The following is a 14,680-nucleotide window of genomic DNA, read 5'->3' as shown; positions in this document are numbered from 1 at the left end:
GGTTCTATATAATATTTGTAATATGTTTTGTTTGTGAACTGTTTTTTCCCTCATTTTTTGTACCGTTAGTAAAATTGTTGAATAAATTTGTTGCCTGGTATTTGCGGTGTCTTTGTCCAAAGCTTGTGTTTATCCACGGAATTTTATTTTTGTATGTACGCTCGTTTCACTGGTCTATTATAGTTAGTTTTTTTTGTTTAAAATTGGTAATTTTGTCAAAAATGTACTTTAGTGGGGTCTAGTACTTCAAACATGTTGAATATTTGGTCAGTATCAGTCATTCTATATTTTTAAGTATTATCTTTCTGATAGTTTTCTGTGTAATTTCCAAATAACTGATCGTTGAGTTTGTTGCTTCTTCCTAAGCAATTATAATACAAGTTTGTCATAATTGAATATTCCATAAGTCAAGAAATAACAATATTGAAACACGCTCAGTGCGTAAAACTGCGATGAAATGGGTATTGGGTATAATTATAAGGCATGAAGGTGACACGACATGTGGTAAGCTATCCCCTCTAAACATGTAAAATCAAATTAAAAGACATTAATATTTGACTTTGACATGGGTATGCAAAACTTTTGCCTTTGACGCTTTTCCTGGGTACTGTTTTGTTTAAGGGGTTAGGGGTACTCAACGGCGCAAAAAAATAGTGTTTTTTTAAATATATATTTTTGGCATTAGTTTAATTTATTTAAAAAAAATTATTTTTAAGTAATTTTATAATGTTTGAACTTTATTTTATTAAAAAATGTATATCTTAATATTTAAAAATCACATATCACTGTGTTCGTTCACCGATTTCAATGAAATTTTGTGAATTGAGTATGATTGGTTCCAGCTTAAAACATAGGATGGTTAATACCCGATAGGTGACGCTGTTGTCCAGATTTAATAATTAAAAAAAAAAAAAATAACGAATTTTATTTTTTTTTGTGCTTTATTATCCAAAAATACATCCAACCCCCTCCCCCTTCAATATTTTGGATGATATTTTAAGGATTTTTTATAGGAAAATAGGATCGCACTACAATAATACAATTTAAAACAACAATAGTGTTTAGACTCAGGAATCAATCTTTATTTACCTAATTTTTTATTACACTTAAATAAGAGATGAATCGAAAAATGTATGTAGAAAGTGTTTTCTATGAATTGTATTCGTTCGGCAATCTGTCACACTGTTAAAGACATATACCTCAAGGCAGTTTTAAGAGTATATAGCGGTACTGGTCGCATTTTTACCTATTTTCTGTCGTGATAAATATTAACAATCTGCTAAAATTATTGATATCAAATGAAACGTCAAAACAATATCTACGATGGATGTGATTTTAGCTTGTATTCTATGTATGTCAAATGCATAAAATATCCGACAACAGCGACAACAGGTAAATGCGGTCCACATAAAATGACGTATGTCTGTGACAGGACAACGTCTGCCCGGGCCCACTAGTATTTATATATATACTAGTCCACAATATATAAATTACATTATATTGGTATATGTACATATTGTTGAATTTCCAATTTATCGCCATATTTGCCAAATAAAGTTAAAGCATAATTTAAATTTTTTATTTATTTAAAATATTCATTATTTTCACTGCCGCTGACTATCCCTTCTACTTCAACTTCTTAGACCCGCCGCGATCCTTGACTGGAAATTTAAGCACTATCGAAGAAAATTTCGGGCTACTTGATCGCGTAAACCGCCTAACCACAAGTAGGTATAGCTCGCCAAAAACATATCAGAAACATATCGAGGGAGCATTTTATTGCCAAACCTAAATACAGCCCTGATTTTTTGGTACTAAATAGATTAATTCTAGAATGCTTATTATATATTTTAATCAATGGTTACAAATAAATTTTTGTGAACGAGCAGGCTGATAATAAGAATCTTTTTAACATTGTTTTATTTGAATCAAAATAACTGTTATACGTGTGTTTGTACCGACGCGACGTGTAGATGTATGTGGTTGATAAATGCCTGACGTTGTATTCCTACATCATTAAAAAGTAATATTTGAATAACATTGGTTACCGTGTAATTAGTTATTAACATTCATATCTTGAAATCCTATTAAATGTACATTACTTGATTTACGTACAACGGACAAATACATTTTTGAAAAAAAAACTATTTTACCATTCAAAGTCGTATTTTTATATATGTATATATACGTATATAAAATATATAATAATTTTGAAAAACACTATTGCAGAAGAATTTCTTAGAAAAATTATAAAATATAACACTTACAAAACAAAAATAAAAGCTAAAATTGATGTTTATTTACAAGATAGGTTATTATAGCTTTCTTATAACTAAATTTCACGCAGTTTAATATATCTACTATTTCTGAGAATATACTGCCAACTCCAAGCAATCTATGTTCAATTCAGTATTAAAATGAGTCAGTCATAATATTATTATAATTAAAAAAAAAATTGATTAAGTATTTCTGAATGTTACATGGAACTTAATAAGGCTAATTAAATCATGGCTGTCTATCATTGACATAAAATTGAATAAAAAATATGAAATGTTCCTGTTTCAAGATTAAAATCGAATAAGGAAAGCAGGAAAAAAGAATAGCCACAACTAATTTGTATGAATTAATGAAATTGCTACAAATAACATCATACATAGCTAAATGAACGGAACGCATTAAAAAGAGATAGACATTCAAAGGATATATGTACGGGTGAAACGGCTATATTATTATGCCCCTCGATTCTTTTGTCTCCCCGCGACACCAGCATCGAGCAAACGCAGTAACGCATTTCATGGGTGGTTTATTTATGGACGGGCTGTTAACACACACTCTTTGAATTGCTATCCCTTTTCATTCGTCTCGTTTCTCGCTTGATACTAACAAAGAGATGCGCGCGCCGTTGAATTGCCATTTCATCAGTCCACACATATTCTCTGAATTGCCATCTTTTTCTTATTCGTTGCTATGAAAGATACAGCATGAACGTGAAATATTTTTTGTTCGATTAGTATGACTATAAACTATCTTTATATATACATATATTTAGTCCATGTACTACGGGTCAGATTTTTTTACAATAATTTTCTTTATCGTTTAGGTTAAATATTGCTCGCTCTTTCCTGGAAATTTGAGAAACTACACTATACTTATTAGTATTTTAAAATAATAATGTTCTTCTTCTATAGGTGAGTGAATGCTGTTCTCCTGGTGTACGTGGCCGATTAGGTTCCATTCCAGGACTATCCATGTCCTTGGGCATTTTGTTATCATACGTTCTGGGCTACTGGCTGAAGTGGCAAACCCTGGCATGGTGTTCAGCAGCTATGGCATGTAAAGTACAAACTACTTCATACAAAACTCAATCCAATCTTAATTATGTTACCTAACCAAACTTTACTTCACCCTATTTACCTAAATAAACCTTTATAGGAAATTATAATCTGATAGTATTATTGTCCTAGCGTCTGGACGATGTAGGCCCTCTGATTGGTCAAATTAAAATTGTCTGTTTCGGGTAAATTCAGCTAACTTGAAAATTAAGACACGATTTCATACTAAAATAGGATCGACTCATAATAATACGAGATTTCTTCAAAAGCATCGTTTCTGCTCATATAATTTTTGGATAGTATCGAAGAAAATATGATTTAGAAAGTTCATAATCCATTGGATTAATTACATTACAGTGAAAATTATCCACAGTTCCGTGATTATGTTTGACGTTTATAAAAAAATCATGCGTTTCTTCAATGGCCGATACGCACGGCTATAGATTAGATGGCCGACAGATCGTACCTCTGGCGGTATAAAAACGAACCAAATGAATGGCGCGAATATTTAAATATGCAGCTCACAATATTTGACTACTTACGATTAACAAGGGTTTAATAAGAAGATTTCTTCTGGAAGCTTATCACTTTGTAATGGCATTTTTCATTATTATTTATATTTTTTTGTTTATTAATTATATCTGATTTTATATTGACATGTTTTCTAATTTCTAAAATTTCAAAATTATTTATTTGCGATGCTTTATATCCTGAGTGAAGTATTTTAAGACCTGAATTTTTTATCGAAAGTGTGATCATTAATCAAAAGATGATTTGCAAACTCAGATTCACTATTTCCATTTAGAGCCCTGCGATATTCTTTAGTTCTGACTTCAAAATTTCTATTGGTTCTACCTTTGTAAAAGAAATTACAATCATCCCAGTTGAGTTTTTAAACTCCTGATTTTTTTGTTTGAATTTTGCTATCTTTAATATTAAGAATATATTTCTTCATTGTTATTAGTGTAAAACGCCAGTTGAATAGTACCAGGATTGTTTTTATATATAATTTTAGAAGTATCGTTATCCACAAACAGAATTCTACGCCATTGTTTATTTCTATCTTAAGAAAGACCGTTTGAAGAGAATATGTTTAATTTTTTTTATTTAGTATTTCAACTATCAATTTATTAGAATAACCGTTATTAAATGCTATTTGTTTTATGGATATATTGTTTTATGGTTATATGCTATTTGTTTTTTTCAGGTCTTAAAATACTTCACAATAAATAATTTTGAAATTTTAGAAACGAGGAAACATGTTAATATAAAAGCAGATATAATTAACAAGATTTTTTTTATAAACTCTCTTTTAAATATTTTCCCACTCAACTGGTCTTTCCCGTCTTTTTTTTTTTATTTTTTTTTTTTAGTTAATACCTCACAAGAGTCCCAACTGCTCCCGCCTGGAGCCAGTGAGACTATGGCATCCCCAATTGGGGGATGTTGTGAGGCTGAAAGTAAGTGGGGAAGGGAAAGAGGAAGGTGGGGAAGTACCTGGCTATTCAGATCTAGTCACTAAACACGGCTAAAGCCATTTGGAGCAACGTTTCAATTCTGAATGGTGGTCTTACACCAGGTATACTGGTAGTATCTTCCACTCTGGAACGTGCCGCAAATATACTATATATTATATATTATTTTAATTAATTAATTGTGAAAATAACACAAATCAATCAAATAAAATTTATTTGCGCACGCCGGGTTCGAACCCGCGACCTTCGGAATGGCAGTCCAATGCGTTACCACTGGACTATGCCGGCAGTCAAATGATATTGTAATACCTAATTATTATAAACCCAGCCTACTCTTACCCCTCCCCCCTCCTTCCACTTCTTCTTTCCCAATTGCAATCTATATTTAATTTTTGACTTCGGTGTATACACAATAAAATGTAAACATTATATTTATTCATTTATTGGACAATTTTCATATCGCCGCTTTTGTGAGATATCACCTCAGGGGCGCTATATTGTAATAATCTACCTTTATATATAGATTTTTACTCTCCTGATGATGTTGTTTATATAATCTAACTTTAAACTTTATTAGATACAGTTACAGTTGTAGGTAAAGAATTACCACCAGTTGGAGTAAAATTAACACCTTTTAATTAAACCGACTGCTAATCTCATCGCAAAATTACCCTCCTTTTATTCATAAACACGGGTGCAATTAATCAATATGTAATAATCTATTATTTAAGTCAACTTTGTTATAACTATCTTTAATTGTGACAAACTAAACGATATTGATTCAACTTATAGACATTGACGGTTGTAACACATATTTAAGCACTGCAAGTCTCCTATGAGCTAATTATATTAGGTACTTACCTAAGATAACAGTTAATATCAGTTGTAGACATGTAGTCAATAATAGTGTTTCATTTGAAATAATCCATCACAAATACGTAAAATTTCATTTATTCAAACAACTGTCATTCTTATTATGCGTAAATTTAGCTTGTTATTATTAATTAACTCATTCCTGTTCCGTGTTTTAACAATATATATACTCACACTCTCTCTGTGAATGTCCTTATATCTATCTATTAAATGTAACTGTTGTTAGTATAACTTAAAATGGGCGAAGCGCAAACAAGAGCCGCCCGCAGGGCCTAGCAGAAAAAAACCCGCGGAGCGGGTTTTTAACTGCTAGTATTGCACTATTCTGTTAACTTCTCCGATCTCCAAAAGTTTTTTTTTTCTGAGCAATCTTCACAACTGCAAGCTTACACTCTTCAAAAAAGCTACGAAACTGCATTCTGCATTGTAAATGAATATAAGTTTATTTATGTACATAAAACTTTATTGTACTTCTGTTGGAATTCTAAGAATATTATTTCTAGTAAGATTGTTTTTAGTTGATATGTAATTGACATAATTTACATACACTTTCAATAAACGGTTAAAGAAATCAGAGGCTTGATAACTTGACTATTACCTTGATGATATATAATGATGATTATATTGATCATAAATGCAATAGGTTTAAGAGGAAGCTACAAGCCAAAAAATGTGTATATTCTTGGAATACCTTATAATTGTAGGTAATAGGCATTAAAATCTCTTGACAAACGGAGTCTAGAAACGTTAGATTTCAAGCACAAAACTGGTTTTAATTTATTTTGTACATAATTTTATAAGAAAGCAAAAAAGTGAATAAAGTGAAACTGTCACAGATAATCTTAGCTATAATACTGTATTTTTCAAAATTAGTCAAATTATATTTTTTAATGAGTAATTTATTTTTTTATTTGTATTCTACTCAAGCGAAACGATAGGAGAACCTTCAATTTATCTAAAGAATATTTTTTGGTATTCACAATGTACACCAACTCGTTTTAAAATTAATCAAAATAGTGATTTAGTCTTAAGCTTCTCCTTGAATGCATATTTTAAAATAATCATGCCGGAAATCAACGTTTCTAAATCTTAAAAAAATATACAGGAACCTATCATCGAAACTTGGAAAAAATCAAGCGAACAATTATAGTGGTACTTACATAGTGCTAATAATTACGTATTTAAAAAGTATGTTGGAAGATCACGGAGGATTTGAAGGTTTTTAGTGATAGTTTGGTTCTAAGAGGTATGAAGCAGTCACCATGTTGGCGGATAATCCCAGTATTCAAACATTGATATACTATATTTATATGACGTGAAGCGAACAAATAGGTTCCGATTTTTTACCTCCAACTGACCTTCAACTCTCTTAACGTTCTAACTAAAACTACCAAATCCGGTCTACGCGCACCGTTCAACGCGTTCTAATAGTGGAACAAGTTTCGACGAGATATTAATACGCAGTAGCGCCTTTAAATGTAGCTCTATGTATTCGAATGGGTTGCGTCTTATATCATATTTTCTCTTTCTTACGAAGTGGTAATTTACGTACACGAAGAAAGTGGATTTATAAAAATATGATTTTGCCAGATATGTGAGAGACTAAAGATGTGAAAGCTTTTTTATGATGTTTTCATACAAAGTAATCACTTTGTGATTTGACATGTTATTGAATGAAACACGGTTTTTAAGCATCATCATGGAAAATTATAAATTGAAACTGTTAGGAAATTTTACCCTGATTACTTGTGCCAAATGAACCCGGTTGGCGAATAAATTTAAATAAATTAGTGATTAAAAACCAAAAGTTTGTGACACTTAGTTAAATTTTTTTTTTTTTTTTTGGAATAACTTAGTGAATAAAACTCAAATTGTAATATTTAATTATTGAAGACAATATTTGCGATTCCTAAACAAAAATCCGAAACAGAAAAATCAGAAAAAGATACGGTCACATCTAGAACTCGAACCCAGGAACCTTGCCTTGCCAGGGCACCGCTCTACCAACTGAGCTAGTGGGACCATATCTCATTCGGTCATATTTAACTGTATTATACTTCGAATAAGAACTACCGACATTGTGTTAATTTTTTATATTTAACTATTTCTATTTATAGTCATTAATGTTTAGAAAATTATAGAAAGTATAAATCTCAAAGAAAATCAGGAATACCATAAATTTGTGAGAAATGAAAACCAATTTATAATACTTTATTATAAAACAACCCAAAGTTAAAACCATTAAATTTACAGAGCTATAACAAATTACAATAATCTCCCTACTTATTGCGCTATACGCAATACATTTTTTAATACACTATATAAAGCTAATAATATATTTAATATGTTTGTTTAATCAGAAGTAATAAATAAAATTAAACACTTTAAAAAAAATTACTTGTATGAAAAAAAATTATACGATACATTTACATATAAATCAGTGGCAGACTTGCCATCGCATCTGGGTCACAACCAGGCGTCACGAGTTCAATTCCAGGGCTGACCTTAAGTCCTCCAACACGACACAAGTAACATTTTTCGCTTACTGTGGTGGTAGTAAGATATTTTCGAATATATTCATGTTATTCATAACCCGGGAATGATTGTCTTTGTATAAAAAAAAATATATAAAAACACTTTTCTTGACAGAACGCCCTCAAATGTTATATTTTGTATATTTTTTTAATGCAAAAGCGTTCAAAAAATCAATTACAATTGCTATTTTCAGGTCTTATTTTCATTTTCCTGTTCCCGCTGCCCGAGTCTCCGATCTGGTTTAGTGTGAAAGGAAAGTACACCGAGGCTGAGAGATCTCTCAAGTGGCTTAAATTGCCAATCACGCATGAGTCCATTTATCTCGGCGAGAAACCATCTGATGGAAGGTAAACTTTATTTAATATTAATCATATTTTGGTTTGAAGTGACACTAAACATTATTGATGTAACTTCAAACTGATTTTTTGTTTGAAGTGACATTAAACATTATTGATATCACATCAAACTGAGTTTGGTCATCAGTGATTAAAAAAATAATATTTTAATTGTGATTTGTAAATTAATGTGTTTCAATTGCAATTTGTAAAATAATTAAACAAATCGAATACTTTGTTAGGCCACTCAAATATTTTATTTTATTTTATTTTGAAGAGTTATCCATAACCAACTGTTAACGGTTAACCAACTATTAACCGTTATGAATACATCTTAAAAATCACCATTGTGAGGACAGAATAAGGAAAATAACGATCTAAAGGGTTCGCAAGGGCAGCAATAGGAATAGATCAATTTACTAGGAACATTTTTCAAGAAACTATTAGAAAGCGATACATTTGTGCAATTTCTCATTCCAAAAATGCTTTAAAATAATATAATATTTCGTTCTAAATTGTAAGCAATTGTTTTATTCAATCGATTTATGACCGATCGACTTTTTTGTTCGTTACGAAAGTGAAATATTAAAAAAAATAATAACTTTGCAAAACTGCATGTAGATAACTACTTCCATTTTCTTGTGTGAACTCCAAACAAAATAATGATATTTATTTAATAGATAATACACTGTAGAAATGCCTTGCATTCATATTTGAATGTAACGAATGTTACCACACTGACTTATTACCTTTTGATTCTAGCCCATTTAGTACTCGCTATGTCTGTGTTACACTTGATGTCATCGTTCAATTTTATATATATCTACCTAACCATTGTTACTTTGCGTAATATTTTTTTCGGGAAAATTGGTTTTTAAGGTCATGGGTATTATTGAAATTTAATTAAAATTAAATTTTAATTTAATTTAATTTCATTAAGTGGTAATTCAATATTATGAGGTGTTAACATCAACTTTTTTTTGTTTTAAATTTACTTATACGAGCTCTATAAATTTGTCATAGTTTTTTTATAAGTAAAGAACTTCTTTGAAGGGGTGTGACTTTGCATTTATTTTATGTTTTCATATTATCTTTTGAAAATTTATTTTATTGCGTATTATTTTTATTACTTTTTTTATATGAATGACAGTTATCGGTACACAATTTTATTTAGTATTATATTCTTTCTTGACGTAAGATGGTGCTTGTGCTTTAGAAAAGACCGATCGGTCAGACTAAATGAAACAGACTTCTTTATTCTATGCTGGTATATGACATAACTGAAAATAAAATCAGTTTCCTTCGTGCCGTTTTCAGTGGACAGCTTACTGCGAAGCCGGAGGAAGAGAAAAGCCTCTTTCACCGCGAAGTGTTCTTCAGTGCAGGGGTGCTCAAGCCGCTGGGGGTGGGTCTCTCCCTTTTGGCGTTTCAGCAGATCAGCGGAATAGACGCCGTCATTTTCTTTACAGTGGATATCTTTAAGAGCTCAGGTAGATATTCCTTTCATATAATAACTTTTGTTACCTTACCGTTGCCAACAGTAGTGTCAAATACTCTAAAACCACTATCCTCCTTGTTTAATTTTAAATAGAAACCTTATAGTTAAGGCATTGTTTGCAATCCTACAAAACCTGTAAACTCTTTTTTTTTCACGTTTCAGGTAGTATTTTTTGTTACATATTTTATACAAACAATCGTTTTTGCAATATACGATATTGTGCAATATATTACTCATTCCCAATATAAGCTGGTGCTTGTTTTTAATAAACAGTGATCGTTAGTATATTTTTTAATCCGTCCAGTGAAAACAAATTTAAAATGGGAAACAATCATCTATAGAAAAATTAGTATTAACCGCTTGTGCTCCAGCCTTGCTTATCGCACATATACTTTCATTTGTAAGATTTTGAAAAGATGCTCCTAGCATATTAATAAAATATTTTTAATAATGCATAATCTACCATTAAAAAAAACTTAAGTACACGATGAAAAAAGTTTTTTCTATCGGTAAATAGGGGTGATTACTCACACTGCAACCATAACAACAGCAGTAGCTGATGCGCACAATCCCACTCGCTCGCGCTATTACCAAAACTGCGTGAGGGGGAAAAGTACTAAAGCAGATATTAAATTTAATTTAATTTTGACTTTTTTTTTAGTTATATGTCAGTACAACCCCGGCAATCTGCCGGAGGCGTCGTTCGTTGATGAATGAAGAGTTTTGTTTTAAATCAAACTAACTAATATATTATGAATATTATTTCATTAAAAAACAGAACGTTTTTGAGCCACAAGAATAATTGGCAACCAAATTTATGAAAAAAATTGTATAAAAATTATAAAATGCATGGCGTAACTGTGTCACCACTATGGCGCATGAATTTCGTTTTGCGTATTAGAATGCCAAAAGTTAAAGTAAATATTACTCAATAATCGCAATTACTCCCAATACTGGCTATTCACATATGGTCACCAAACACAGCTAAAGCCACTCAAGCAATGATTTAATTCCGAATGGTGCTCTTTCACCAGAGTATCTTAATATTTTGCTGTAACGGTCGCAAATTTACTCCATATATAACTACGCTTTTAAACGTTGAAAATTTTAGTTACAGTGAGTTAGTAATATCTAACCTAAAAAATTACCTTTAAAGCGATGCTCCAGGTGAGCTCTAGAGTTAATAAATTTAAAAGTAAAGTCTCTTGGTGAAAGTAACTATTTACAGCATCGGAAATAATTTTCATCGTGAGATATGTATGGAGCTTCGAAATATTCATTAAATTGTAAAACATAATATTATATCAAATTTTGTTCAGAAAACAGATTTTGAAAGCCCGGTAGAGTACCTAGCAGGATTACAAATAAACGATTTTGCGAAAAAATTTAACGTTATTCTACAATAAAACACATTTTTACTCTGATTTCTTGGCATTAACTCCATTTACAACATACATAAATCATGAAAAACGCTTGGTGGGTGAAATATTTTTAATATCAATAATACTTTATCACTTTCCAGGCAGCACCCTTAACGACCATGTTGCCACCATAATAGTTGGTCTAGTGCAGCTTCTTTCCAACAGTGCCTCTCTTCTCGTGGTGGACAGGGCGGGGAGAAAGCCCCTCCTCATCACGTCGGGAGCTATCACCTGCGTCGCCATGGCAGCCATGGGGGTCTCGTTCTCACTAGATCTCACGCAGCATCCTGCTTTGGGGTAAAACATTAATTCTTATTCAATGTATCGTACCAACGATTGGTACTAGACGAATGAACTGCATTTTTAACGAAAAAGAAAGAATCAAATGATCGTATTCGCGTTATCACAAAGAAAATTAAGAGTGAGGAAAAGGAGGCTGATTTGAGGCTTGTAATGGACCTGTTTGGGGTAAAAGAACGTAAAGAATTTTTTTTTATAAATTAAAATACGTTCAGAGAATAGGGAGAAACGAACACACTATGGACATCTTTGGGACATCCTAGAAGCTTTATTATAGAAACCTACGTCGGTAATAGGTGTTAACCACGTAATAATTGAAAAGGGGCGCGTTGGGTTTCAACGAATCAGACCATTCTCAAAATCAATTAAATAATTTTTCGCCAATCACGGAGACTAAGGGCGGTCTAAAGACACGAAACACTCTAGGTTGATTTACTGTTGAGCTAACCTTGGGATCCGGTCTCACGATGCGTGCAAAGGCACTTGGAATTCGACGATAAATTTGCATTCTAAGGCAGAAACGAAGCGATACCCAACCATCGATAACGAAAAAAGGGGGTGACGGTTTGGTGAAAGAAGATGGTGTTTTAGGATGTTTTGGTCCAGAAGACATATTACGAGTTGATCCTCGTAGAGAGAATTGTTTACGTTCGCTGAACTTCTGAGTGCTCTTTCAAGTGGCCACAGTGAACACAAATTTTAACTTAAGATAGGACGTTTGGCCGAAATTGCCTAATCATATTAACACGGGGGAGATGCAAGGTGGGTAATTAAGAAAAGACATAAAAGTTAATGGGTCACGAAGTCTTTGATTAACGATCAAAATTTTACGACCTTTTTTGCGCGTAAACAAAGTTACGAGGATAATATATTGAAATTCTTAGATGAAGCGAGAAAAGAGTATATGGGTTGGGCTAAAACTAAACGCAAAAAACTGTAAAAACAGGGATGTACTGGGCGTAGATCACCGAAAAGAAAGGACCAGGAATCGAAAAGAAACCCGAAAGGTAGTTTAGCTCATGATGGAAGAGGTTTCAACGACTCGGGTAGTGGACAGCGATGGGTTACGAAAGATTACCGGAAGATATGCGGCGGATATCACGAAAAGAGTCAAAACAGGTAGGCGAAATTACAAAAACGTGTCGAATCAAATTTTGGAACGAATGCCTACGTATGTCATCACCGAGAGGAAGGTGTATGTGTCCTGGGATCACCCACGGATCGTGTAGACGCCAATCAAATGCTAGAAGGCAGCACACAAGGAAGGATACTGTATTGCGCAAGCGCTGGACATAATAGGTGGAAAGCTTCCGTTAGTTAGGATAATTTATCGATTATATTATTGATATCAATAGCGAATTCCTCGGAAAGATTTCAAAGACAACGATATAGAAATGAGCTACACCTAGTCTATAGGCCGGAAATCAACCAATATTACGGACACAGCACGTGTACGAGAAAAAATAATCAAATAATTTTACGCAATAATCTACATCGCCGTATATCATTTACTCCCGTAGGTCAGACCACCGAGTACGCGCCTGCACCCGCTTCGGCAGGTTGGGAGGTGTCTACCTCAAATCGGAAGGCGGGAACCAAAAACCCTGAAACGGGATTATGCAATTCTAAACTTAACGGGAAGTGAAACCTCGAATTCATAAAGGCGAAAGTCGCACAAATTTTAAGTCGATTTATTCGAAAAAACATTATTAAATAGCGTTGTTTGGAGGAAATCGGGGCTTTTTTCGTTTTAACTTGGTTGGAGTCGGTCTTCGAGAACTTTACGTCGCGACAGTTTTGTGTGCTATCTTTAAACTAAACTGATAGAGTTTTAAATATAGTGAAGTTGTGGCTTTAATACTAATTGAAATAATTGAAGTGTTTTAAAATTTAATTAGATTCAACCAAAAAAAAAAAAGGGTAAACTCATAATTAGACGATACTAAATTCACGGGTTGGAGTCTCTTGGTTTAGACTAATATAAAACGATGAAACCCGACTGCAGTAATGTTTAATAATAACGCGCGTGCCATTAGAGGAGGAAAAAATAGAGAACCATAATAATTATCAAATGACCAGACGAAAACGGCTAAGTCAAAGTTCCAAATTTATTGTGAAATTGAAGAGACAGTGTTTTTCCTTGCGAGCACGGGAAGGATTTTAACGGTTTACACGATATAATAATTTAGTGAAAAAATCAAAGTGAACGTGGCAAATAATATATGAAAGGTTCTAGGGAGGGGGAGGGGGTCGGTGACCCTCCATAGGAGATCGGCGCTGTACAAATTATCGATAGTTCGCAATGAAACACGGCTGAAGTTACTCCCGTGTTTTACACGCTCATACTCAAAGGGGTAACGAAAGACTAGCTAATAACCTTCGAGAGTTGCTTACGGGAAATAAAAACAGGGTAGATCTCGGCAAATACTTACTTAGATACTCTGGGATAGTCGATAGGGAGAGACATCTAGACTAGGTACAGTGGAGGCCAACAAATACCTATGCATGTCAACTATCAATTCACAGTTAGAAAAGGAAGAGACCTTCTATTGAAAGAAAAAACGCTTAAACATTCCGAAATCTAGTATCCGGTAATTTATGTGCTATCCACGGGGCGGCGTATGGAAGTAGGGATTTTAGCTAGAAAAATTAGATTCAATATGGTTATAGTTTCTACTGGCGAGTAGACGGGTGACATAGAAAATCGGTTTCGAATTTAATACGAACCCTTAATGGTTTAGGGGCTTTTACCCATTCCTACCTCATGAGTACCTGGACGTGGATTAATGTACATGTCGTCGATATCCCGACTGGACTGGTAATATTACGATTTTGGGTAAGTGATCTTGCATGAATATATATTTCCAGAACGTTAAAATTGCGACGAAGATGGGGCTGCAACCAGCAGCTC

General features: G+C 32.9%; 1 protein-coding gene across 2 annotated transcripts in view; it reads left to right on the top strand.

The window, feature by feature from the left end:
* The window catches only part of LOC149420907 (facilitated trehalose transporter Tret1-like), a 47,648-nt gene that overhangs the window by 23,552 nt on the left and 9,416 nt on the right, over positions 1-14,680 (top strand). For both annotated transcript variants that reach the window (XM_089635281.1, XM_089635280.1), the window contains 4 exons: positions 3,189-3,333; positions 8,409-8,562; positions 9,868-10,040; positions 11,571-11,766. In XM_089635281.1, coding sequence (XP_089491407.1) covers positions 3,189-3,333; positions 8,409-8,562; positions 9,868-10,040; positions 11,571-11,766 — 668 coding nt within the window. The remainder of the gene's footprint in view (positions 1-3,188; positions 3,334-8,408; positions 8,563-9,867; positions 10,041-11,570; positions 11,767-14,680) is intronic.

This window comes from Hesperophylax consimilis, chromosome 9 (genome assembly GCF_061612785.1).
Source record: "Hesperophylax consimilis isolate HC1 chromosome 9, BYU_Hcon_1.0, whole genome shotgun sequence".
NCBI classification, from domain to species: domain Eukaryota; kingdom Metazoa; phylum Arthropoda; class Insecta; order Trichoptera; family Limnephilidae; genus Hesperophylax; species Hesperophylax consimilis.
Note: the sequence above shows the minus strand (reverse complement) of the source record. Positions and strands in the feature narration are given on the sequence as shown.